Source organism: Bombus vancouverensis, chromosome 1, assembly GCF_051014615.1.
Source record: "Bombus vancouverensis nearcticus chromosome 1, iyBomVanc1_principal, whole genome shotgun sequence".
Classification (NCBI taxonomy): Eukaryota; Metazoa; Arthropoda; class Insecta; order Hymenoptera; family Apidae; genus Bombus; species Bombus vancouverensis.
The window spans coordinates 10,672,948-10,700,633 of NC_134911.1; the positions used below are offsets into that span (position 1 = coordinate 10,672,948).

The 27,686-nt window shown below is 34.9% G+C and overlaps 2 protein-coding genes and 1 long non-coding RNA gene across 19 annotated transcripts in view; 1 reads left to right on the plus strand and 2 right to left on the minus strand.

The window, feature by feature from the left end:
- The window catches only part of wwk (anoctamin 8 white walker), a 29,052-nt gene extending 27,873 nt beyond the window's left edge, over window positions 1-1,179 (minus strand). For 4 of the 6 annotated variants that reach the window (XM_076618589.1, XM_076618584.1, XM_076618575.1 and 1 more), the window contains exons 1-2: window positions 1,068-1,177; window positions 1-375 (exon numbers count right to left, since the gene is read on the minus strand). In XM_076618589.1, the coding sequence (XP_076474704.1) occupies window positions 1-193 (193 nt within the window). In that variant the 5' untranslated portion in view covers window positions 194-375; window positions 1,068-1,177. Of the gene's footprint in view, window positions 376-1,067 lie in introns of all 6 variants that reach the window. The other 2 variants (XM_033328032.2, XM_076618580.1) reach the window with 2 other exon arrangements.
- Window positions 375-26,439, plus strand: LOC117153730 (uncharacterized). Of its 11 annotated transcripts, none has more exons than XR_013058379.1 (10): window positions 18,258-18,643; window positions 19,463-19,543; window positions 19,623-19,761; window positions 20,158-20,394; window positions 20,847-20,993; window positions 21,090-21,165; window positions 21,362-24,893; window positions 25,086-25,420; window positions 25,563-25,681; window positions 25,791-26,439. It is a non-coding gene; the product is annotated as an uncharacterized LOC117153730 (long non-coding RNA). The 11 variants fall into 11 exon arrangements; XR_013058384.1 differs by having other exon boundaries at window positions 20,158-20,186; XR_013058386.1 differs by lacking the exon at window positions 20,158-20,394 and having other exon boundaries at window positions 18,259-18,643; window positions 25,791-25,832; window positions 25,915-26,439.
- Window positions 4,345-27,686, minus strand: part of LOC117153718 (uncharacterized) — a 29,733-nt gene continuing 6,391 nt past the window's right edge. The window contains exons 2-10 of one of the 2 annotated variants that reach the window (XM_033328023.2): window positions 17,689-18,033; window positions 16,676-17,077; window positions 14,478-16,483; window positions 13,620-13,878; window positions 12,301-13,038; window positions 11,459-11,902; window positions 10,307-10,813; window positions 8,756-9,406; window positions 4,345-6,907 (exon numbers count right to left, since the gene is read on the minus strand). In XM_033328023.2, coding sequence (XP_033183914.2) covers window positions 5,384-6,907; window positions 8,756-9,406; window positions 10,307-10,813; window positions 11,459-11,902; window positions 12,301-13,038; window positions 13,620-13,878; window positions 14,478-16,483; window positions 16,676-17,077; window positions 17,689-18,033 — 6,876 coding nt within the window. In that variant the 3' untranslated portion in view covers window positions 4,345-5,383. Of the gene's footprint in view, window positions 6,908-8,755; window positions 9,407-10,306; window positions 10,814-11,458; window positions 11,903-12,300; window positions 13,039-13,619; window positions 13,879-14,477; window positions 16,484-16,675; window positions 17,096-17,688; window positions 18,034-27,686 lie in introns of both variants that reach the window. The other variant, XM_076618563.1, reaches the window with a different exon arrangement.

Sequence of the window (27,686 nt, forward strand, 5' to 3'; positions counted from 1 at the left end):
CCTTGTCGAAGGTTTCTTTGGCCGCGTGTATGACCTTCCTCCGTCTAAGACCGTCGCCCGCGAGGACGGTCGTCATCGTGCTGGAAGCGGTGCCCGTCGTCCTCTCATCTTCGTCACTGTTCGCGCACTCGCCGGAGGTGGTCGATGTACGGTGGTCGAGGAGATTGATCGGGGACCCCTCGCCGCCTGGCATAGTGTCCCGATTAGCAGGACCGTCGCGTCCTTAACCGAGGACCTTTGCGCCTGAACTGAACTCGCTCCCTCTATGCACCCTCTATTCGCGAACTCTCTTCGCCCTTCGTCTCCGTTGATCGTTTCGCGGCACTGGCCGCATAGTGGCGCCACTCTTGCGACGGATTACCATGGGGCAATTTTCTGAAATAATTTGCAATTTTCTTCCGGTAGCGGTTATGAGACATCGCGAAGTTTCTTGATCGTTAGCTTGAATATAAACGTGAAAAATGTGAGTATTTTATTGACGAAGATAATTAAGACTGGATGAAGGCGAAATCGTAATAATGGTAAGTCGTATTGAATTCATCTATAAGTAGAATAGGTTTGATATAAAAGTGACTGTAGAAATGATCAAAATCACGTGACATTTAAGTTAAATATGTTCTTGGTTATGATCGATGGTCATTTTTATCAGGATTGATTAATGATTAATCGAACGTTCTGATTAATTTGATCAATTATTAGTAGATCATCGAGTATGATTGATCGCGATCAATCACTAACAGATTTCACAAAACCTTTTGAAGAAATAACAATCTTACGATTAAATGTCGAAAATCTAACGATCTCTACAATTTCCAAATTTTTTTATATATTAAAAAAATACTTACAATTATTTCTTTTATAGAAAATTTACAACTTAAAATTAAAAATTCAGAATTTATGAAGAAATATTTTTTAGTTACATTAAGAGTAGAAATATCAAAATATATAATATTAAGGAATAATTATTAATAAATAACTGATATTTTGATCATTCGATGATGGAAATTGATTTAACAAGGCGTGAATATAAATTTAAAGAAACTATCGAGAAAAATCTTTAGATTTACCTCGTGTAACACGAAGTTACTGTGAAAGTTTATCCGCGCGAGCCGTCTCGCGAAATTCGCGGTCGTACCACTGCTCTCGCCGATGTTGATGTTCTATGACTCACCCTGTTCTTTCCTCGAAGTAGGAAAACATTTCTATGAAGTGCCGCCATCTGTGACGAACTTCAGACACAAAGCGACTTGCGATCGATCCAACGCAACGGTGCAACGCCATTTCTCGGTTGACTACTCACCGCGATTTGTGCCACCTTTCTTTTTTTTTTCTCTCTTTCCACTTTTCCCCGTCGTTTCCTACGCCATGTGACACCACCGGAAACGTCGAGTATTCGTGGCATATGAAAATTAGGTTGAGAGTTCGGCAGACATTTACGCCTGCTATGAAACTTCTCTTTAGTACATGTTCCAAATATTCTGTTACCTTCAATATCTCACAAATTTATGAATTCCTTTAAAGATCTTTTAAAATATATTGTTACAAAAAAGAAACTAAAAAAATTTCTTGGAAAATATAATCAATTTTTCATCTTTACCATTTAATGAATTTAGAGGGGAAGAAATGGTTATAACTGTACGCTCTGCTTGTAGTATACTATACCTAGTCTTTAATACTTACCATTTATCATTTAATACTTGTAACATGTTATATGTTGTTACTTGTAATATGCTGTAGTTTTAAACAATAAATAGTTTTTTATTTAAGATTTGTAGTACATTATAATCTTTAGTAATGTATACTGCAATCTTCTTTTTGCTATATAATCTAATAACTAACCTAACAACAGATATGTACTCGAATCAGAAAATTGGTAAAAAAGATTTTTTCTTACAGTGACTGTTTTTGCCTTAAATATTACTTTTTATTTAATTTACTGTATATAATAAACTTCTACAATATAATATAGACTTTGTTTGTAACCTCATACTTTCTTACTTTTCAATTTATGGAGTTGATCAATATGGTTTCCGAACAATTCAAAGTGGGACAAGAAATTATACCTATATCAATAAACTTTTTAACAATTTCTTCAAGACAAAGAAATTTTTTGACAATAAAAAATCATAATTGTGTTGAAAATAAGCTCAAGGACATAGCAGAGTTAAGTCGATATGGAATGTCGATTGATCGCGAAATGACATAATATGCAACATGTATCAGAAATCGAATATCCGAATCGTATTTTGACTGTAGTAGTATCCGTTAAAAGTGTCGAATTATGACATGGGTGATGAGGGAAAATTGAATCTTTTGGCAGTGTCAAGGGCACACTCTAAATTCAAACCCGTCGTTAGTCTATTTCGAGACATCGTCGAGTTGATTATTTCCTATTTCCGGACTCGAAGTGACCATCAGAAGTGACAGTGGTGTCGTACCCGTGGCACAGATATCGACAAGAATCGATGGTATGGCCCTTCGATACAATGTAGATAGGATAGGAAAGCGTAACTATTGGAAAATGATCGTAATGTGACTTCCGGTACGCTTTGATAATTTTCTTCGGTGGGCTTGATGGCTTTCAAGAGGGGTTCCGTGCATCGATAAACAACCCCGAGAACCTCGAAATAGAATTCTAAAGATGATCGAACGAATGCCACGGACGAATCAAATTAATTTAACCGATTAATTCCAACCGCCATATTGACAATTATATACATATATGGAATCTTCCTATTAGATAAATAACAGCAGAATTATTAAACTCACTAACATAATGGATTCCACATATTTTTATAAATTATGAAATTAAAAAATTGTAGATTATAAAATTAATACTGAAATTATAGAGCTTAAATGGTTAACCATTTAAGTGTTAAAGACTATAGTGTACTACAAATACTAAATGTTAGATGATTTAAATGACAGAGATTATAGTATATTACAATATAATATATAATACGAAATATAACATAAGTATAATACCTAATAAGTTAAATAACGAATGGCAAGTATTAAAGATTATACAATAATATACCACAAGTAAAATGTATATTTTTGATCATTTCTTTTTTATTTAAATTTATTAAGATGGCAAAGGTCGAAAATTGAAAATATTCGCTTTTAGAGCGTGTATATCTCATTTATCATTCCAAATCCTCAATTATTAGGTGCATTCCATGTAAGTGTACTTAAGAATTATACATATACTTGTTATAAATTACAGTTACCTTATTTTATTATATATTATGCATTTACGTTACATATTGTATATTTAATCTTTCCTTGTTAACTTCATCTGTCCTTTTTTTATAAATTTTCAGATAAACAGTAATTAATAATACTCATTTGCAGAAATTATTGGATTGTGAAATAAAAATTAAACCTACGACCGACCTGACCGTTATTAGAGAGTTTTCACAGAAAAACAATGGAAGGTTAATTAGAAGAGATGCAACCAGGCTGATGAACTCCATTGAACTTTGGTCCTGGGAGTTTGTTGGCTCAATTTAACGCGAAAGGGGCGAGTTTGGAGAAGTTGTCCGTCTTTCCTTTTGAAAGGAAAACGTGCACACCCATCCCGTTCCTACCTTTCTTCAAATCGTGGAACTACAATAGGAGAAACGTTTATTCTTGGCTCTGTTCTCCAACGAATGATTTAATCAGCCTTCGGCTGTAACGATTCTGTTCTTCAATCCTTATCCTTTGTGCCTTGAATCGGGGTCAGATTTTCGACTCTATGTATATGTGTATATGTGTATGTGTGCGCGCTTGTGTAGCGTTATATATTCCATAATTAATGAATTTTTTAATTAAATTTTCAGTTTACTCGTCTATATTCTTTCGTTCATTTTAAAATGCAACATCGATTTTTCTTAACAGAAAAGGATGTTTCTGTAAAAAAAGAAGGAAACACGAAATTTCTTTGGAAGTAATTGTTTGTCATAATTTGGCATAGTTCTAATGCATTGAATCTATGGGAACTTTTTCACGAACGGATTTTCTTCAATAAAGTTATTAATCATAAACTTCATTTGTAAATATCACCAAAAAATCTAAAATCCTTTAGCCGCTCATAATATCCTTTGTTTCATTTCTAGAGCTAAATAAGTTAAGCACGAAAAATTCAGAAATTAACTATAGCACCCAGTATTCAATTTTTAAATAGTGCTCAATTTTTTTATAAACATACAATAATTTTCAGATAAAGTGATCTGCTCAATAAACATTGATTGTAATCAAGTTTGCAGCATAAACAAAAAGGAGGTCAATGAGATCAGTTTAACAAACCAATCATAGGAAGTGTCAAGGAACTTACGTAGGGTTGTGTGAAAAAAAGACTGGTTTTTGCTTTCTTGTGTTTTTAATAAAGTACTTAAACGTTTAACTTACACGCATACCAACAGCAGGTGACAGGATTAGATTTCAATTAAATAGATTTAGCCCTTTATCGTTTCATTTTTTATCTTTTTCTTTATCCTTTTTTTTCTCTAGATTAGAGGCATTAATGGAACGCCAGCAGGGCCTCTGTTTCCGGCTTCGAACTCAGTCAAAAACACCAGAGAATCCTCTGGTACGATTTTCATAAACAAACTTCGTCACACATTGTCGATTCGTTGTCAACTTGATATTTCTTATCGAATCAGTTTACCCTGACTAGGGTAATGTTCTACTACTTTCTCTGTTGAATCTCTTAATTCGCTTAATTCAATCATTTTCACATTTCTTCATTTACATATATCTTCTTTACATTATACATTTGATTAGTCTTAACTCCTTGAGATGGAAGATATTTTATTCAGTAATTAATATCATAGTTCTGATTAGAACTAAAAAGGAGTTAATAAAACTACTTTTTAGATTTATTTCCATTTATATGTTCTTCTTTATATTATATCTACATATGGTTAATCTCCACTCATTGAGATGAAAATCATTTATTCAATAATCAATATCATTGTTCTATTTACAAGTGAAAAGGAGAAATACTTTTGTTTACAGAGACTTTTACACATCTCACCGCTTCGCTCATAATGAGTGAAATCATCCAATAAAATTATCTGACAATTAACATTTATTAATTATTATACTTTTAGTAAACAAAAGGAACACTTCTATCCACAAAATATTTTTACACATCATTTTACTAATTAATCCTCAACGAGTTAAGCTTTACACTCTGCACCTTCCGCGAAGAAAAAGATACTAAGAAAATCGCTTTTAGAGAAAGTTCCAATTAAATAAATAAAACGAGACATGGTACGAAGAACGCAGTCAATGAGGCCCTCTCTATATACAGAAACGATCCATTCCCTAGATCAGGTCGAAGGGAATGACACTATTTATTCTCTTACATTTTTATCGATTACCAATCTTTTTCTCTTCATCTGAACTGATCGTCTCGACTGGGCCTCGTCATCACGCATCGGCCTCTGTAGCAAATCTCCGTCATATGCGAGACCTTGGTAGTTGTTGAGGTTCGCAGGACCTTTCCTAATATTGATTCTGTCGAATTAATTAATAAAGTGGTGCTACTCGGTTTCAAAGTCGTCGACAGAGGAGGGTCACTTGCGAAATAATTCTCGGACGTAGAACTCGTCGTTGTGTCTGCAATCATGTCGATTCGTCCCAAGGTCGTCGCGTTCTCCAGATCGATATTCGTCGTGGTTTCAGTCTCCGTCGATTCCTTACCATTTTCATTAACATCTCCAATTGTCTGTGACTCTTCAAAGCTCGCTTGAGTAGTCATTTTAACTTCATCGTCTTTTAATTTAAAAATCTTTTCATTATCCGCTAATATTTCTTGCTTTGAATCATTATCGTGATCTGGAATCTCTGTATTAAATACAGGAAGCCCAGTGGTGGTGGTTTCATCTGGATTTTCTGTGTTGTTTACTGTTGTCTCCTCCTCAGCACTCTTCATAGTATCGAAGATTGCTTGAACGTAGTCTGAGAGTGTCTTTACACTGGTGTCTCCTTCCTTCTTTGTTACTAATCCCGGAATCGACGTTGTGGCAGATCTACCACTCGTTTTTGAATCATAATTCCAGCTGGATGATTTGGAGTGATCGAAGGCAGACGGGTATCTCACCTCGCTCCATTTGGCCCTGTGATTCTTGGGATGGTTATAATCCTCGTCTTTTGATTCTTTATTACTTTCTTCGAACTCTATTGTACTGTCTCTATCTACCTCACTGCGATCCTCCAGCACATCATTCTTCCTATTTGATTCTTTCTGATTAAAGCTTATTTCTTCTATATTTCGAAATGATTCTGAATCATTTAATTCATCGTTCGACTTGCTCTCATCATTACCTTTGGTTGTATATTTACCTGCTATTGAGACAAAACTGAGAGTGTTCTGAAAATTCTTCCGGTTCCATTTCTTCGTTGTTTCCCAGGTTTCCTGTTCCTTCTCTCCAGTAACTATCTTCTTCTCGTTCTTTTCTTTTTTCTCTTGTTCGTTTATCTTTATATTATCGTGTGGTTTTTTAATTAATTTACTAAATAGATCTTCGTAAGGCGACTCTGTGATTGTTGTTTCTTCAATCTTATAAGTGGTTGGAATTGTGGTAATCTGGATTTCTGTAGTTCCACTGACGTCTTCAGGGATCACCATAGGAGTGGTCATGGCTGGAGACATTGTCCATGCGGTTTCAGGTACCTCAGTGGTTGTGACTTTCGTAGGTTCATCGTTCTTTAGAATATCTGATAGAAAGTCTTGTAAAATCGATTTCTCAGGTGAAGCTGAAGCTCCTGCAAGAGGTTTTGGTTCACGGATGGGGTTGTACTTATATTGGTCTCGGAATAAACCGTTTAGGGCAGAGTTGAAGTGCTGGGACTCGGCAGTGACGAAATCGTCCACCGCTGGTCTGACTCGAACGCGGACTCTTCTTCTCCGTGCGATCTGAAGCAGATAGTTGCACGCATTTCTTGTTATTATTTTTTATTATAGTATTATTCTATAATATGTTATGTAGTATTATTACAACATTGCTATTAGATTATTATTTATACATTTCGTATAGTATTACATTTTTTATTAACTTTTTATTCTATGCTCCTTGCTCTTTTCAACTCTTTCACCGATTTTTTAAGCTAGATACATATTTTAATACATATATATTTTTCTCTATTTTTTGTATGAAAATATCAGATCAATTACTCTTCTGTTTCCTTGCTGTTTTCAATTTTTATTGTAATATTGTTGATAATTTTAATTGTTAAATCTTCTATCGTCGTCAAAAATAATACTGTTCACCTTAATAAAGGATTGTCTTCACCGCAACTGCTCATGTCGATATTAATATCCTCCTTCTCTCCCCATAACGATCTACCAACCTCTCATAGTAATATTAAGCTTTCCTTCACCTTGCCTGTAACGATCTCCAATAACCTCCCGTACCTATACGTCTTCAGGAAAGAAAAACCACATATTTTCCTTCAAAAGGTGGAAAAAATTTTCATCACCTACAGATACAAAAAAAGCTACTATGACGCCCATGTTCTATAATTATGTCTTTTCTATCTCCTTTGTTTTAAACTGTCTAAATTTTGGAAAATTTAAAAGAAAATTTACAAAGAGTCGCTCAATACTGATTAAAAATAGTTATATTTACATTAATAATTACAAGGATCAGTTGATAAATAAGTTACGCAAATAAAACATTAAATATTGTTATTATTCCTCATCAAACTCAATTCAGTAATATTAATTAATAATTGGTTATTAATTCCAATAGTATTTGTTACGCCGGGCCTCTCTGCCTGGCCCAGGTCACACACCGCGGGCCAGACGGACACCAGATGTCCGCTTTTCCGTACGGCGTACCCTCAATATCCTTAAGCACCAGTCATAGACTCGAGTCACTTGCCTGCTAAGGTCCTTCAAAACAAACAAACATCTGTGTCCGAAGAATTTCTAAAGACTATTGTCTACCACGGCGGGACAAGGGAAAGTTAGTTTTCTCACGTGCGCTGCAACTTTCCTCCCACTAACCACTTTCTCTCGAGGGCGGTTAAGACCCTTCGTTTAACCAATTAACAGCGAAACCTGTTTCCCTCACTCTCTTAACTAACATCGGCACCAACAAATCCGATGGTCCCATGCGCTAGACACACCCATCCTTAGCTTTCCTCCGACACAGCATCGTCACTCAACTTCACTTCTACATCGTTGGAAAAGTCAACTACTAAGTATACGCTAATGCCCAGCGGGGCAGTCTAAGCATAACGCGAGAGTCGGTCTCGGTACTGACGAGCATACACTTCCTCTCCTAAATATCTTATAGTGCTACGTCCACTAATACACTAAATCTAATTATAAGAGCCCTGCTCTAACGTACATATGCATCTTATCTTCGTGCGACAAGTTGTCAACTATTTATTTCTCTACATCAGTGTAATCTAAGTGTTGGAAATATATAATTTATAATTTTGTGAATCACAGGGTTATACAACCTCAATCACCCCTATTATCTCAACGGAAATCAGGGGATCGATCAATTCGTGGTGTCGATTGTTATAATCGTAACGGGGATTTACGACCCCCGTTGACGTCTCTCCTCGCGATTACGTCTCCCCGCGATTGGTCGAATAAACAGTATTTTTTCTAGAATAATATCTAACATATCTATTAACCTTATAAATAAACCATTACAGTCTTTCCTTGAGCCTTCTCAAACTTTGTAAAAATCTTATTAAAAATTATTAACAAGTCCAGATTACTCTAGATCTAGATCCAAATATATCTTACCTTCCTCCCAGTTGCGGAATTATCGCTTTTCCTCACAGTCTTCTCGAAATCAATACTTTGTTGCTCCGTAGAACTGTCAACCTTATCCATCAAAGAAGAATTTCTATTCTGATCACCTTCAACCTCACTATTATTCTTCTGTTTAATCTCTGTTATATTAGTGCTCATTTCAGTCATATTCATCTTCTCAGTATGATCCTGTATACCAGTTTTCCTACCAAATATTGTGGTACCCATTAACATTGATTCATCTTCTTCTTCTTCTTCTTTTTGCGTTTTTTCTATCTTCTTATCATCTGAAGAGACTACCAGTGTTACAGATGAAACTTCCGGTGCTGCTGTGATTATCTCTGGTGGGTTAACATTTTTTAAGGATTCATGGAACCATTGACTGCTTTTAGAAGCCTCCTCTGGGACCTGATTCACTGCGAAACTCGGCTGGAACGAAGTTCTCGTCAGCTTTGTAGACCATTGACTCTCAGCTCCGTAAATGTCTGCTGTCGTCTGGTGGTTGTCTTCCGAAGGTCTCGTTCTTGAAGTCTGGCTGTATTTCCCTGGTGAACTATTGGCTAGTTGAGTCTGGTCGTATTCGTCACGTTGAACAGTCTGCCCTGGATAGTTGCCAAAGTTTAGGACGAACTCAGGTGGATACTGAAAATTCAGAAAAGTTTTAATTGGGTGGAGGTTTGGATAAGCAGTGTGAATAATAAATATTATTATCTAATATTTATATAATTTATTATAACCAAAGATGCATTTCATACAAAATACTAAAATGAATAATATAATTGTTATATATATATATATATGGAGAGAGAGTATGTACCATAATATAATATAATATAATATAATATAATATAATATAATATAATATAATATATTACAATATCTTTATTATATATAAAATGCTATTATCAATATTATCATACTAATAATATCATACTATTTATATATACAGTACTACAATTCCTACGCCCTTGCATCGTTTAAAAATTTCCACTATGTACTTCTTAAAATGGGTCTCAATGTAACCTCAACCATAAAATTTCCATATCGCAAATTACAAGGCGACAATTATTTCTCCCTTATCGCGACCCACAAGCGGGCTAGTGAACGAGCCATCGAGCTGGCGTAGAGACAGGCCAGAAACAAGAGACTACAGCTATACCGTGTACGAACACCAACAGAAACTGTGTTCGAATTTCTAATCACGCTTCGCATCGTCTGTCATTAACGTCCCTACTAATCGTCCACAGTAGGGAAACATTATTATAGATATATTGTATATTAGATGAAATAGATGTAGCATGTCCAAACATGTAATTTGAGACAGTTTTAGGATACTGACAATTTTCAAGTTCTTCAATTTACTCATTGACTTAGATCATTTGGTTCTTTATATCCGAGTCGGCTACAACTGATTGACAGAGCGTTGGGTTGTAAGATTTTGTCTCATATACACGAACTACGCGTATTGTACAGGACAACGTGTTACCACCCAATACTTCTAATTTACGACCAATCAACATTTATTCCTCCAACTGTACTCACGTTCTCACTAGAGGACTCGTAGAATTGATGTTCAGTTGGATTACGCACTCCACCGGAGAATCCTCCACCGTTATCGTAATTATCGTCGTATGGCTCCTGTTGTTGCTCTGTGGTCACAGATTGTGGTCGTATAGGCGGATAATTTTCGTCCAATGGCAGCTCGTTATGCGCTTCTAGTACGGATTCGGTTGTACTAGTGGTAGATACACGTTTTCTTCCAGGTCGTCGTATTCTACTTCTTATTCTAGTTTGTTTTATCTCGTCTGGTCTAGATCTTGGCCTAACAGTGTATATCGTGTCGTCTGGAAGCACTGTGGCAACAGGTATTATTTCAGTAGTGGTGGTGACTTCTGGCGTCGTTATGGGCGATGGTAAGGTTGTAGGTTTCAGTGGTAGACGACGATTGGGAGTTGGCTGATACTTCTGGCGGTTTTTTAACAGCTGCGTCTGTGGAGGATTCGGTTCCACTGCTGCCTCGTCGTTTGGTAGCAGAGATTCCTGCGGCACCTGGAAACGAGAAGTTTTATTTTAAATGGTTATCTTTTGAAAGTTTTTGTAGGTCCTTGGCAATTGCAGAATTTTACTAATTTCAGAAATTCTATATCTTATTTAGTAAATTTTATGCTTTCTTTGGTAAATTTTAAATTGCAATTTTTAAATTATATACATTTTAAATTTTACCTGTATGTTATATTTATAGAATATAATAATTATATAAAGTACAATGACTAGAAAATTTGAACATATAAAAAGGCATATAATATGCAACAATATATCAAATACTTAAGTTATGTTATATACTATAACATTTAATATATAAAACAATTCCATAGGTTCCGTTTTTTAAATTATTAATTTAATTTACATAAATATCTGCGGTGTGATAATAACTGTATAAACTGATAAATTATTATAAGATTTTTTTCTGGTCTCTTCAAAGTGTTATGCGTAATGTAATGTTATTAAATTAATCATCATTGAATATTAAAAAATTGTGTTAAGAAATAAATTTGTTGTTTAAGATGCCATTGTGTTTCTTGCTTAAATTGTTCATTAAAAGATACTTCAAATAATTTCTCTATACAGACTTGAACAAATAAAAATGAACATGATTTAATTTTCCTATTAAAGACCTTCAATATCCTCATTTACCTCCGGAAGCTGGGGCCGGTATGTAACAGCCGTCTGAAATCTGTTATCCACCGGATGTACCGGTCGGAAGTTTGGTGGCCTTATAAATCCGTAATCAATGTCCTCTTCAGTTGGACGCACTGTAGTGGTCGTTGTAGATGGCGCTGGTGTTGTAGTGGCTTGTCTTTGCTGCTGAACTGCATGAATCTTAATATATTCGTTGCCGTCTGTCTGAACTTGAGATCCATGATTCTGAGTACGAGGTCTGGATCTGACTCTCTGTCTGTTGGATGTGGTTCGAGTAGAATCCTGGTTCACCACGTTGAAACGAACGTACTCATCCTGTGAACCCCTATTTCGGGTCTGAACCGAAGGTTCATGATGCAATCGAGTGCCAACGCGCCCTCGGACTCGTTGTCGAATCACCACAGGAGTGGTACTCGTTGTGATTGTTTCTGTTGTTACCTGAAATGGAAATTGTGTTGACGTTACGATTGAGTTACCTTTGTCTGTCTTTTTTGTTGTGATAAATAATATAAAATCAATATAATTTGCACGTTGCTTTGTTATTTGTATTAGTGCAAATTATCTTATATCTGAATGTACAGAAATTTAATTAGTAAAAGATCAATATACGTTGTTATGAATTTGTAAATTTCTCTCTGTGTAAAAATTTGTCTCTGATCAAAATCAAAAAAAGAAAATCATAGTAAAATCTTTGATCAAGTAATTTGTAAATTTACAACTATTTATCTCTTCATTATATTGATTTTTTAGCAAAATGATAATTTAATTACAAAGATTTAAGTAAGCAACAGATGAAGATTAAAGAAGCTTCAACTCTATCAGACAAATTCCCTTACATCTGACAATGGAAGCTCGGTGGAAGAGACAGACAGCTCATAATCCTCTTGTTTATTCTCTGGCAATGGGATAAATATTGGCTGCTCGTTAGGATTACCATCGCCAACACCGGTTTGAATCTTATCGCCCTCCACGCGATGCAGATTATCCTGCCCGGTGAGACTGTACTCCGGCTGATTCTGTGGTACGTTTACCTCATAAACCGGAGAATAACGTTGCTCTTCCGGTGTCCTTAGTCTTGGATCAACAGTTGTAGCCAATTCAAAATCGCTGTTTTCTGCTTTTCCATCTAACTGATAATCTTTTGGCCTCTGAACAATTCCTTGATCCAGTGACTCTCCACTTTGAACTTGATAATTAAATCCATTCACTGGAGTCTTCTCAAGACCAGTGTGTTCTAAAGTAGATTGATCATAACTAGATCGATAACGTGGATCTTCTTGAATATTCTGAGCATAGTTATGACTTCTTGAGTAAACTTCAGAAACCAACGCTGTAGCGTGATTCACTGTGACATCGTGAAGAGATGGATAGTTCTCGGTGGTGCTGACAATGGTGGACGGGTAATTCTCGGGAGTATAGTCGTTCAAGCTCGACGATGAATCCAGTTGACGAAGAATACTCGACTCTGGCCTGGTCGGTTGGATGAACCCGTTTGACGTAGGGGAATTCGAATCGGTTTGGGGCACAGTATCGTACGATTGCTCGGTCTGCGGGCTCTGAGCGTGTCCTAGGACCTATTGGCATTAGAATAGTATTTGTGTGCAAATTGTTGAGGTTGGAAGTATGTATAATTATATCAGAATTTATAATAAAATATCAAAATATTTAACATTTATGTTATTATATGCAATATTATTAATAATAACACTCGATCAATTAGTCTAGTTTCGAATGTAGTTTAAACGTAAAGAATTAAAAAAACATAATTTTTTCTATATTTATGACAAAATCTAATTTTCAACTTCATATAATACAAAACTGGGAACAATAAATAATTGTGGAAATGAATAAATAAATAGATATATGTATATTGTACGCTGATAGTTAATTATGTTAATACTCATGTGGCGCTAGCATCACGTCGTCAATCTCCATAGTATCAATTTTAATATGCTATTTATTTCTTGTTTAGTACATAAACGTAATTTCTTTATTAAAATATTCATAAATATATTTTTTCTGTAAAAACCGTTAGTTTCTTGTTTTTAAGAACCTAGTTATTTTTAATACAGTCAGGATTCAATTAATTTTCAAGAGCAGAGCTACAGCTGGCTTAGCAGTTTATACATGATCGTAAATTCGCAAGACGTTTTACCTCAGATTGCTGACTGGTCTTATCTCGACTTCTGTACTTATGTGTTCTACTGGCTGGCCTTCTGTGCTCTACATTATACCTCAACGTAGTTTCCGGGATTCTAGATTTAGTTGGCTCGTAAGCGGATTCGCGATACTCCTCTGTGGTGGTCGTGAATCTAGATCTGGATCTATTGTACGGTCTTCGACTTCTATCTACGTTCGACCTGGTCGATGGGGTTTCGGTTGTTGTTCTTGGCTTTGTAGAAACTAATCTGCTCCTAAAATTACCAAAACTTAATGTATTTTTTACTAATTATAGAAAATTTGTCAGTGTAGGCCACTCTCATATTCAATTTTATGATATAACTAATCGTTTTCGTTTAATTAGATTCTTTTCGCTAGGTTCTTTTAACTGGAGTATTTTTTTTGTTCAGTATCACTTGAAGATTATAAGCAACAATGTAATGATAGACGATCTTGAAGTTGTAGATCATGAAATGTCCTCCGAAAGAGATTTAGTTATCCGTTATTTTTTAAGTATATTGGAACTTCGTTTATCCGAACAGATTGGAAGACAAGGCCCTCCACTTCGTGTTATTAGTCTTTGGACAGTCCCAGTCCCTATCTTCATTATAAGAGTACGTATTTCTATTGCATTTATTTTGAACAACTGAAGTTCGACTGCAATTCATACGATATAGTCAATATAGGTAACTTGTTCATGTAAAGAAAGTATGGATAAACAAGGTGTACTATAATAGCAAAGATTACTCAAAATCTAAAGTTCAAATAAACTACATGCTTATTCAACTAGATTTCTTTCAGAATCTAAACGTTTTAATATACTTCTCTCATAAAGAATTCAAACGAAAAGCACCTCTGTCTACTACGTGGCCTATATGTTGTCGTAGGAGTACGCTGTGTTGTAGTGGTTGTAGTGGTAGTGCTGCTCGTAGTCGTAGTTGTCGTAGCAGCGTGCAGTTTCGCCTCATTCTTGTCCAATAAAGAATTCACCAGACCAGGAAGGTGCGGAGAGATCGCCGGTAGTTCAGCCGGCAAACTATATTGCGTGGGTCCAACGGGAGCTCTAACATCGTTAATGTCACCGGCAGTGATTTCACCGCCGAAACTACCAACGAGACCAGTGTTGGATTGGGAATTCTGTTGACTGTATTGCCCTCCAGTGTTGTATTCCTGTGTCTCCGTCTGCTGAGTCAACTGTTGATTAATTAACGTCAGTTGGCCCGACGGATTCTCTTGACCAATTGTTTCTTCTTTGAAACTAGGTGTAGTAGAATACGAAACTTCTTCGACTTGACTCACTGCAGTTTCCACTTTTGGACTTTGAATGGAAACCTCTGTCGTTTTCGAGTTTTCATCATAGTACTTCTGCTTCTTTGCAGCTGTCCTCTGATCGTCGTAATAGGAAGTACTAACCACAGAAGCTGGCTTATTGTCACCATAAAACTGTCTGAATCTGAATCTGGAGCCAGAGTATCCGGGAGATGGTGATGCTGTATATGTCTGCTCATATTTAGGAGTACTTAATGGTTCTGGAGAGTAACTTATAGTTGTTTGAGGCTCGTACGAAGGAGTAGTGGAATCTAATACACTGTCCAAGCCATCTATGTAAGAGTTAGGTTCTATTATAGGAGTTGGACTAGGGTTTTGATCATCACTGTCTTTTGGATTTGGAGCATTGTCTAAGGTGTTCACTACCACTGATCCTATATGTGGCGCTGGGAAGGGAATTTTGGAATATCCGGGAGGAGGATCGAAGCTGAGTGGTGCCACGAAGAAAGGTAATTTGTCGACCTTCCTCTCCACACGATTATGGTCGATAGACGATAAATAAGGCAGATCAAACTTGGCATAACCTGTTGGTGGATCCAAACTAGTTGGACCCACGAATACTTGAGGGGTATCTGGACCAACTGTGTCCAGAACAGCTATGGTTTTGGCATCCTTTAATATCCTTAATACGTCAGACACTTTAACATTAGCTGTCTTTGAACTGGCACTTCCCATGTATACTGCTAAAGGAGGTTGATTGGGAGATGGCGTTGTAGTCGGTTCTCTGTAATTTTGTTGATCGTGGTAATGAGTCTTCGGTCTTTGCCTGCCTCTAATTTTATTTTTACTTTGTCTAGAAGTTTCTGACAGATGTTGACGATGGAACTGTTGATGTTGATCTCTAATCAAGGGAAGAGCATGAGTTTGAATATCATGGTTCTCTGGTCCAGATACTCTGGCTTCGTTTTCACGCTGTTTGTCAAGGAGCTGTTGTTGCTTTAGAGCCTGCTGGACTTCTAGTTCTTTTTGTCTTTCTAAAGCAGCTAGCCTTTCAGCTTCTTTCTGTCTGGCTGCTTCCTCTGCTCGACGTTTTTCCTCTTTTGCTCGAATCTCTGCTAATCTTCGCCTCTCCAGTTCTTCCAACCGTTGTTTCTCTCTGGCTTCGCGAATTCTTTCAAGTTCTCGTTGTTTGGCTAATTCTTCCAATTTTTCTAACTCCTTTTTCTTCTTTTCTGCCTCACGTTGTCTTTGCAACTCTTGCTCTCTTTGTAGGGCTTCCTGTTGAAGGCGAGCTTTTCTTTCCAGTGCTCGTTGTTCCTCGTTTAGCCTGGCGATCTCCTTCATTCGCTCTTCTTTGAAGAATTGAGCCTTTTCTTCGCGTTCCTGTTGGATTTGTTGTAATATTTGACGGGCAAACGCATCCTGATCATGCAAAGTATCAACACTTGGGCTTTCGTGATGTTGCTGCGGTTGTTGAGGTTGTTGTTGCTGTTGCTGTTGTTGACGGAGGGGATACTGCTTCCGTCCGCGGTTTCTTTTCGGCTGACCTCGTTGCGCCAAGGTTTCGGCTGGCACGTAAACTAATTGCACCTATGAAGAACAAGTATCAAACAAAGGAGTTAAATATGTTTGTCCTTTAATCGAGTGAAAAATAGAACTGTAAAGAATCTTTGTTAATTATTAGGAAATAGAATAAGCTTTGGAAATTTGGGAGTCTGAAAATTTCAATATTTAGAAATTTGGATTAGGTTCGGAAATTTCAAAATAAAACTCAAGACCAACCTCCTCCTCTTCATCTTGGGCACTTTCACCGTGAGGCAGCAAAGAGGCCTGACTCGGTTCCTTTAGCTGTTTCGAGCCTTGTCTTTGATCCTCTTCAATTTGTCCGACATTTCCAATATTTTGCCCTTGTTGTAATAGCTGACCATTCTTGATGTCCTGACCGGATAAATTCGTGAACTCCTGGGGAAGGCTCGTATCCTGTTTCGTTGGCGAGTGAGGCCTAGGTCGTTGGTTGAGAAAGTTTTGCGCTGGGAAAACTGGTGGTAGTGCTTCAGAGGCAGGAAGAGGTGGCACTAGATCTTCCGACGAAAGATCCGCCACCTGCGTACCCTCTAATCCGACTTGATGCAGTTGCTTTCCCTCATCTGTGTTGCTAAAGCCGCTTGGTAGGAAAGTCTGAGACTGGGGAAACAAAGACTTCTGTAAGTTTTAAAAGGAGTTCGTTCGAATTAGCAACAATTCTTTAAAAATAGCAGAATCGAAAACATTAGAATTTGAAATTTAAAAATGGAACTGACCATTTAATCTTTCAGATGTATCTACAAAAATTGATATAAGTTTGCATTAACAGAGATTGAAAAAGATAGGATCAAACATTTAAATTTGTTTGAGGTTTGAAAGTAAAAGTAGATATTTACTCTGCTTAATTTTTAGAACTACTAAATCAGAAAAATTTATATTAATTTATTTGAATTATTTGAGAGATTTTTTGAAGATTACAGAATTGAAGATATTTGCATTTGAAAGTGAAAAATAGAGATGGATATTTAATCCTTTGAACAAATTGACAAAAATTGATCCAAGTTTACTTGAACTTGAATGACAAGAGAATCTTTCAAAATAGTAAAATTGAAGACACACATTATTATGTTTGAAGTTTGAAAGTAAACCCAGATATTAAATCTTCTGACGTTATCCTTCTTTTTTTTAGAATAAATATAGAAAAATTAAAATAAGTCTGTTTGAATTAAGCATCTATCAAATAAATATGTATACAGTCTATTACGTTATACCTGAAGAAGTTGTTGCTGAGCTCTAAGTTGCTGTTGCAGCAGCAACAGCTTCTGTATATTTTCCTGAGTCTTTTGCAATTGAAGTAACTGCTCTTGATACTGTTGCTGAAGTGCTGGCGGCAAGGAGAGCTGCGGAAGTTGAGGTAGCTGCGCGCTTCCGCTTGCCAAGGGTGCCGTAGCTGGGCTATTTTGTTCGAGTTGAGTTTGTGCCGCCCTAGGATTCGCTAACGGTATCCATTCGCTGTTTGACACTTGTCGCGACCATCTTTCGGCTTGCACAACGTCGAATTTTACCGACAGTATCAAACAGGTCGATACCGTTAATGCTAAACACCTCCGCACAATCTGAAATTATAAAATGCAGAGTATAAAGATTTCAAATGCAGATTTGTTTACTTGTACTATTAAAACTATAAGCAAAGCATAGCAATGTAGAATATACTAGAGATATATTAGAATATATTAGAAATACCTAATGTATATTGGAATATATTATATTGTTACACATTGACTGTCCGAATATTTGCTTTGCTAAGTGGCTATCTTTGTCCCCACCAACTTCTGCAGGGAAGCTTTCTTTCAGAACGCAGCTTCAATGTTATACGAATTCTTTGTTGTTTTATTACACTGTCAAAGGATTCGATACAGAATTTGCATTTTATTACTTGTTTTCGTCATTTTTAATGGCAACTAGAGATTATAATAACCAGAATGGCGAATCGTAGAGCTGGACGATCGGAACGACGATTTTATGGTCGGTCGGTAAGGAGGTAGAAAAACGTGACCGCAAGTCTTGATGATCCGCAGAAACGCAAGGAACTGAACCGTCTCATGACAAATACTTAACCACGATTCAATTGGCATAACTATTAACATAACCGCAAAAGGAGATAAAAGAAACATGATAGAAAATACTTTCACGGTGTTAATGGAATTTATATAAACGTCGACTAGGGTAATTTTCCATTTGGAAGAGAAATTTTCCTAATTGATATAAATTAATAATACTTGTAAATACTTGGGAGATCGGTTGGTTTTGTGAATAATGTGTTTGAGATATTGCATGGATTAAATGAATTGTTTCGAGAGAAAGGACGCAGTTTCTCTGGAAAAAGTAAGGCAAATACTAAGTAGGAAATTAATTTCCTTCTTCAATTTTCCCAATAATAACAGTTTTCTTGATTCTTGAAAAAATGAATTCGAAATAAATTCGAAATACATAGGAACACGCGAATTTGAAATATAACCCCAATTTTAAACAGGTTTCGAATATTTGTAAAAATTTGTAATAAAAATTTCTGTTCTTTTTATCGGTTAAAAAAGCGAATTCAAATTTGATTTCAGTTCAGAAATTTCTTTTAACGAAGTATTTTAAAATTTCTGGACATTCCGATATCTTACATGATATCAAGTGAGAACGGAGAAATTTGTTTCTATGAATTTTAATTTCTGTTAACCAATTGCATTTACTAACGCGGATTTTCGAAGTTTCTAGGCGGAAACTATGCGGAGCGCATAGAGAACTTATAATCGGTGAATGTAGTCGTCCTTCCAGCTGCGAACTCGGAAATTTAGAAAAAGTAGCGTGTTACGTTATGCGTCATATGCATTTGTTATCTCAAATCCACTCACACGATCAACTTCATCGAATGTTCTCAAATTCCGATTTCAATCATTTAGATTCGGTTATAGTTGTATAGACATTTCAGTATATAGTAATTATATGATACTTTAATGATATTTCAAACATTTATATTTTTTTTGTGCATTTAAGGTAAAAGTTGCGGGTAAAAAATGACGAAAGAAAAAAAGAGAGAAAGATGCAAAAAGAAAAATAAAAAATATTTTTAAGAAGGTAATTTAATTTACAAATAATATTATATACATTAGCAAATATTATATAATAAAGATGAGTAAAAATAATATTTTTGCAGACAAAATGTGAAAAGTGGCGAGGATTTTAAATTGGCACATAGGATGGAACATAGGATTTACTAGAGTGACAATAGATAAAATATGGTGGTATAATACCTAGACATAGAGTGAAAAGAATTGATTTCCAATTTCGGCAACGTAAGCAGTTTACACGCTTCTGTTTGTCGCATACGATTTGTGAATACAAGATTATCTTATCGTGGTCTCCTTTTGGTGTTTAGCAAACCTAGCTTACGTGGTTCGCATTTTCATATCACAGAATCGTAACTAAACGTAACGTTCACGTAACGTGTTTGTTTTTACGTAAGGAAGTCGATTATTCGATTTCGATTTCTTCGATCTAGATTTTTAATATAGATCTCTATAAATATTATTAAATTTCTCTATAAATCTCTATAAATATTTAATAGATCTCTATAGATATTATTATATATAATTATAAAGTATATATAATACTATTAATATCCATAAGTAATAACACATTGTGAATTAGTCGCGAAAGATGATTCTTGATATTAATTTAGAAATTTACAGGTTTAAAATATAGCGAAGAGAATATAAAGGTGACTAATTACCCTTAGCGTATTCATTAGATGAAAAATTTTTACAGGTTAAATTTTCCATTTATTATTCATTCATAAGTAAGAAGGGTAATTAATCATCCTTGTAAACGCAAGCGATGATCTCAGTGCCTTGGGATGATCTCAGAAACATCCAAAAGAATTTGTTATTCTAACGAAAAAATTATCATCGTCATCACCGTCATTACTGGTATTGCGTGTGAAAATATTTAGAGTGCAACCATAGTTAACGAAGTATGAACACTCACGAAACGGATGATTTCTAATAAATACCTACGCTGACTGAGCTTGCACGATAAATCTTTCACTTGAATTTTCCAAACAGATTTCGCCGTTCGTCCTTTCAATTTGCGATTTAATTACTATTTAATGCATTTTTCTTTAATCACATTAATTTGATTTACTATCTTTTTAATTCTAATATCGAGGCATAAATTGTTTTTTGTTAATTAACTCATAACTAGTTTCCGTTTCAAATAATTTAAAATTACAAATTTCTCTATTTCGAATAATTTGATATTAAATCAATTTTATTTTCAGCAATTTATGAAATACATTAGATTCATTTTCAGACTCATATTCTTCTTTTTCTAATTGGTATGCACTTCTACCAATATATACTTATGGTTTTGTCAATTACAGGTAAAATTGAATTCCGCATTCTGTTATATTTCAAACGCAAACCAATATTTGTTGCACAGATTTGTTTAACAATCAATTCAAATGATGCAGTTTTGCGGATAACAATACGGCTTCCGACTGTGCATTGGCTGTTACACTAGCGCGAAGGTAGATACTACGCCCAGTAGATAGATCTACTTTATTTATTTTATAATATTCATGATATTATAGTTTTATATCTTTTATTCTATTACTTATTTTTAGCTATTCAATTTATCTATAGAAAAGATATCATGTCCAACATGGTGATCAAGAAATTAAAATCGAAGAGGAAATTGAGGTAAAAATCTTTTTCAACGTTCAAATATTACTCCATTGTTTACTACATAATCTTCTACACAATTGCATTACTATTACTATAGGCAGATAATAAGTGATGGAAGAATAGTTTTATTAAATAAAGGCTTATTCAATTTACTCTATAATCATAGAGAGTTCCAAGTTCTGCTTTGCTTAACAATGCTACAATATTGCAGAAGCGTCGTTGCAATTATCCGAAAAGTGGGGAAACACTCTTTGGTATTGTTCCAAGCGTCTTCGTTAGCAATAACAAACTGGTTGTATTCCGTTTCGACAGAACTATTTGTCAAACGCAAACTGAAAACATCGTATAGAACAAGCAGCTACGATGAAACTTCTCAACTTTACTGTACCGAAGCCATCGATTTTCGTTCAAAATTGAAGAGCACATAAATTCTCAGATGATAAACAGTAGATATAAACAGTAGTAGAGATAAATGATAAACAGTATAGTTCTAGCTTCAAAATTGGAACCACAGATATCATATTAAAGCAACATACTTTCAGTAAATATCACAAAAAATATTAATATAGACTGAAGAAAGAAAACATAACAAAATTCAATTCAATTTTCTTTGATAAAAATAATTCTCATATTATATTAATAGCGCAGTAATAATAATAATAGTATTAATGTGTATGTATGTCGTACGTATATGTTGTTAAAATCACGATTAAGAGATCACGGATCTCGATGCCTGTGCGGTACTGAACGAGTTACCGACTTTCCTTCGTTGAAAGAATCTTGCCAAAACGATGCCGCGATCGTACTACTGACATCATTCTGATTACATTATGCTGTACATACGATTTACATCGCGGAAGATCGCGTGCCGGACACGGGCTGTGGTCTTTCTGCTTTCTTCGTCGTTCCCGCAATGGAAACGGGCCCATAGACTGTGAAATCCAATACATACACCGAGTGCAAAATGTGGAATTACAGGATGCAATAATGGCCCAGTAATGGCAGAGAACAATAGAAAAGTTTCACATCGATATCTTCTTTCATTTTCTTTCACAAAAGTTGGCTAAAAATTCCTGGGAATTTCGTAAAAATCATTAAACGATTCACATCAGAAAAATGTTCTTCTTAGTTTTGATCAAGTAAATATTGCTTATACATCATATTCAATTTTATTTGTTCACAGTAAAATAATAAAACACAGTTAGTTATAATTAAATCTACTCTGAAACTAACTGAAATAAATAAATCTAGTATTTAGAGGATAAAAATAATAAATAAAACATAAAAATCTAGCATATTTGCAAGAAGTACAAAAATATTATTAAATATAAAGTTTCATGATATATAATCTTAAGCGAGCAATATTTAAATAACAGTGCTGAAGTAAAAGAACATTATTCAAGTAGCTAATTTTCATTCCTACTGTATATACGGACGTTCGTAATTCACAATCGACTCACATTGCGTCACAGTATTATGCGAATCGGATTCCCGTGACGGCTTTCTGATCAAAATTTCGGTCACCGTGCAGCGAACGTCGTAAAATCGGTGCGGCCTCGTGTTACGCAAGCCTTAAGGCAGTTTCTTATGAGCTGTTTCGAAGGAACAGGCCACTAGACGCTTGGCGGAACTCTCGCACTGATTTATTTATTATCAGCGAGTTCTTTTTCTTGCAGCAGAAAGAGCGCTTTAAATATCGTTTGAGAGGAAAACTTTTCCTCGCTCTGAGAAAGGTATTATTTGAATCGAGAAGCTTTGTCGTGTTCACATGAAAAAAAGGAAAGGTAAAGAAAGGTAGAACGCTACTAAAGCGCATTTTGTTGTGGAATTGATGACAGGTGAATATGAAGGATACAGTTCATCAATCCTTGTATTTACATTGTGTTCATGAATTATTAAATCTGAATTGATGGACTGAATTTTATTACGGACTCCGCAACCGTGTTGATGCATATTTCGATATCAGAACATCGATCACGTAGTATGTATTATCTTTTGTCAGTTTATGTATAATGATTTTCACACAGAAAATTCATAATTTAATAGCATCAAATTTTTATAGATTTCACTTGTGAGACGAATTATAATAAATAATTTAAATACTCTGCATTAACTAATTTCGATGCACATAGTCCTATGCAGATTTAATTTATTAATGTTTCTAGAAATCATAACCAGATCAAGATCTCTTATCTGCTCCTCTTGTGCAACATTTACGACCACAAATTATCCCCACCACTTTTTCGATCACTTGATTTCAAGCTGTGGCCATTTATGGGAATGGTATTATACATATGTATTACTTTATTACATTCAATGTAATATTACTTGAGCTTTAACTGAAAGGTTTAGGTTCAACAAAAGATATACCGAATCAAATCTCAATCATTCATGTTCAATCTAGTACAAAGATAATTATTATATACATACACATATACATACATCGAGTACGCGTATACCAGGTCTATTCTTAACTAGACATGTCCAAATTATATTCTTTTTTTTTGGAAACGAGACCTTAAACGATTATTCTCACGTTTAGAATAACCTCCTGTTGATTATTTACTCACATTTAGTTGATAATTAGCCAGATTTTCATACGCTGAAGAAATTATGAAATTTGATTTTCTCGAAAACGAAGCCACAAACGAAAAAGGTTTGTTCTATATTTTCGACTTATTTTTCATATACTCACTCAATACTAAGACAACCTGTATATCTTCTATATTCTCATGAAAGATGCGTACACGATGTACGTATCGACTATTACGACAACTCAGCTATTAATTTTAAACAAGTTTTCAATAATGAACTTCACGATCTACATAGTTTGTGCCGCCTATTTCTCTTTTTCAAACACCTAACGTGCATCGGCACGCTTTCGTGGCTCCCTCTGACGAGAAATCGATCTGCCGGATCCCCAATTAAAAAAAGCTCTTCCTTTCACTATCAAAGAAAGTCAATACACGCATAGAAGATCCTCCTACCGACGATCTTTCCCTCGATTCATACGGGCGTTCCCTGTAATTCTCTCGTTAGCCGATTGGACGACTTTCTCCTTTCTTCTGTCAGAATTTTCCGAGGTGCACCTTTAACACGGCCGAGAAGTTGGCTGATACGTATCTGATCTCCTATGTGTCTTGAAACTTTACAAACTTCCTTTTCTTTTTTCGCTATTACACATAACCTTTTTCGAAAAATTTCAATGCTATGGAGATGCTGAAAAGGTTATGTTTATGTAGTCATCGCTCATTATAGTTATTTCTTTATTAGTTTTCTTATGTATATTACGTTTCGTTAGCATCATATAGGAGAAACTTACTATTATTAATTTTCTCATCATTGTTATACTAAAAATGAGATAACTATATCTATTTCAGTCTTAAGTTTTAGGTTTCTTGTCCTGATATTACGTAACAGAATAGCATTGAAAATTTTACTTACAGCAAATATAACTATCCATTTCTCTCGATAGAATGAAAAAATCTATTTACTCATAGCTTTTTTCTCTCGGAAGCAACCTAAGATATACCATAAGATGTAAGATCAAACCAAGAGATTACCAATCGACGAGGTCAGACACAAACGCTGCAGTTGGAAACGAGGTCGTGCCACCTTTCTCTCATTTGGAGAGAAGTGGCCGCTTCTGCGAAGGCGCGGTCGATGGATTGATCTCGAAGAGAGCACATAAGGAACACAGCTTCTTTTCCCACGAAATGTATTAAGAAAGGGAGCAAACCTAAGTTTGTTTAAAGATTAAGTATTAAATTTTAATTGTTAATGGAATCAATCACTTCATGTAGAGTAAGAATTAAGTTTATAAACATAAATCTTAGTACTGTTTATATTCTGTCATTTCATGAAAAATTTTGATAATAATAATTTGTATACTATATATTATACTTCTATTATACTTCAATATTATTGCACTTCAGATGATCACAACTGAGACGCGACTACTCTAGAAGTTATGATACTGATTAGCCATTTGTCTTTATAATTTACAATTTGATTTATGTCGATGAGAGAATGATAAAGGAAACAAAACTTTGAGAAGAATAGCCTGAAACCTTTCTATGGATATGAATTATACATTAACGGGTACTTATTCTCTATTGAGAACTATATGCGACTGTAGTATCAGCGCATTAACTGATACTACTACTTAAATACTTGATGATGAAATCACAGTATACTTTGGATTATGATACACATGAATAATATGGTCTTTATTGCAAAGATTACAGTTTAGAATACCAATTTGCCTAGGGTAAATAATTTTTCCGTATATAAAGTAAATAAAAAGGTATCTGTTTTTTTTTAATATAATTATATATAAAAACAGCTTTCATCTTTTTTTTATTAAAAGTACACGCGAATATCGTACTTCAGATTCAATATATTTTTTACAGATATACTAATTTGACGATTGAATAAGTAATTAAAACATATAAGGACTCATGATAAAACAGTTAGAATCGATAACAGTAGATACAAATACTCTCGCATTTTTTCCATTTTCTCCTCAATTGTAAGTATACGACACAACAGTTAATGCGACGTATATAATCAGATTCGCAGGTACGCAACTTTATGTAAGTTCCTATTTTTAATGTATTCTGAATGTGTTTGTTTTTTAGATCTTCTCACAAAGAAAATCTTTTTATGCAAGTATAATAAAGGTGAGCTATTATAAAATATTTGTTCATAAAACATTATAAGAGAGAATCCAAACATGAGAGAGGTTAGGAAACACCGAAATAGGACGATTTTGTTTCTAGTGCATAGTATTCTGTCATCTTACACATAATCAATCTTCATTTTTATGGAAGCAAACTATGAAAGCAAATAACGATATGAAAGGACGGCCAAGCTATGGAAAATTAAACAGCTTGAGTCTTTAGCACCTTCTAGACAGCCTCGATATTCTTTGAGGCAGTATTCATGAGGTAGACATTAGACAAAGAACTGTCTCTTATTCGGATACTGCCAAAAGCCACATCTCTGTTTACATCTGAGTGGACTGAAGATGAGGAGAAAATCACGAGAATGCTTCTTTAACGGTGGAAGAGGATCGTCGAGTGAACCTCTCCCAAATAAGAGGAAGAAGTACTAGTTGTTAACCGTTCTCGCACGTTTCTTTTTCGTTCGCCGTGTAAGTTGACTTTGAAAAAGAAGAAAGGTTGTCCAACAAATGTAGCTTTTTATACTTTAGAATATATTATAATTTGTTGTATGCATCGTTTGTATTTAAAGATGGGCATATTAAAATTGAATTTTAGAAATTTAGTATTGTCACATCTTACTAAACTACAGATATTTACGAGAAAATTAAAAATGTAGAAATCCACAGAATTCATATAATCTGTACATAAAAATACTCGTATACAAAATATGCAGTGTGTAGTATTCATCATAGTATTTGGTGAATGAAACACATCCCTCTTTAGACTCCACATATTTCATTGTGTTTATGAAAATATAAATTTGGATAAGTACATGTTATAATTTGGATAAGTATATGCAATTTTTTATAACATATATATATTTATTCTTTATATATTTTATTTTCCTATTTGTATATTTATTTCTGATATATCTATTTGCTTTTTGACAATGCTACCTAACTTAATCTCACTTTTAATATAAGAAATATGTCAAATCATTGTCATACGTCACATTCACAAATTTGCGAATCATATCCAAAATGTACATTTTTAAACATACATGCCCAGATTTATGTAAATAGTGTAAGAATGTTGTATACAAGTTTTCATCTTAAAGAGATAGATGGCTAAATAAATGGAAATGGAAGGCATCATGAGATGGATAAATAGATAAATGGAATGGCATCAAGCTTAATATGCTTGAATTTCATGGAAAATTTTCAATTTGGAATGTGAACACCGGTCGAATGCAGAAGGTGATTTACCGAATGGTCCAAAGTTCACGATTCCCGTAAATCTAAGCTTTCTCTGGCTCCGTAGCAAGTTCCTCTATCTATACCCAGCACATATCCTACTTTTGGTATGCTTCCCAGTTCATCAGAGTATTCGGTGCTGGCTAGCTGCAGAAAGTGGTACTTAAGGCTTGTGCACAACCATAAAGTTCGCCAAAGAACCCATCATTAAAACCATTAAGACTATCAGAGCAACAATTTCCTCTACTTGCACTTCATGTTACAAACCTTTCGAATCTTAAGCCACATCTCTACTGGAGCAACAACGAGGATCTTTTTATTGCTAGTCCATGTTTCTTGAAAAAGTGGCCACTGTTGCCTGTAACGGCAGAAACAAATGCTCCTTCAGTATACATATACGTGTTATATACGTGTTAGCAACAAATAGCCTTGAAACCGAACCAAAACCCAAATGTTTCTCAGATTATGTTGCTTCAGTGTGGACAAAATATTCCTATAAATTGCTGTTTGTTGGAAATGTCTTGGAATATGCAGCAGTTAGACAAAAGGTTGTTGCTTCAGTAAAGACAACGTTATAGGGAGAGTAAAATATGATACCAAAGTTTGGTCACCTATT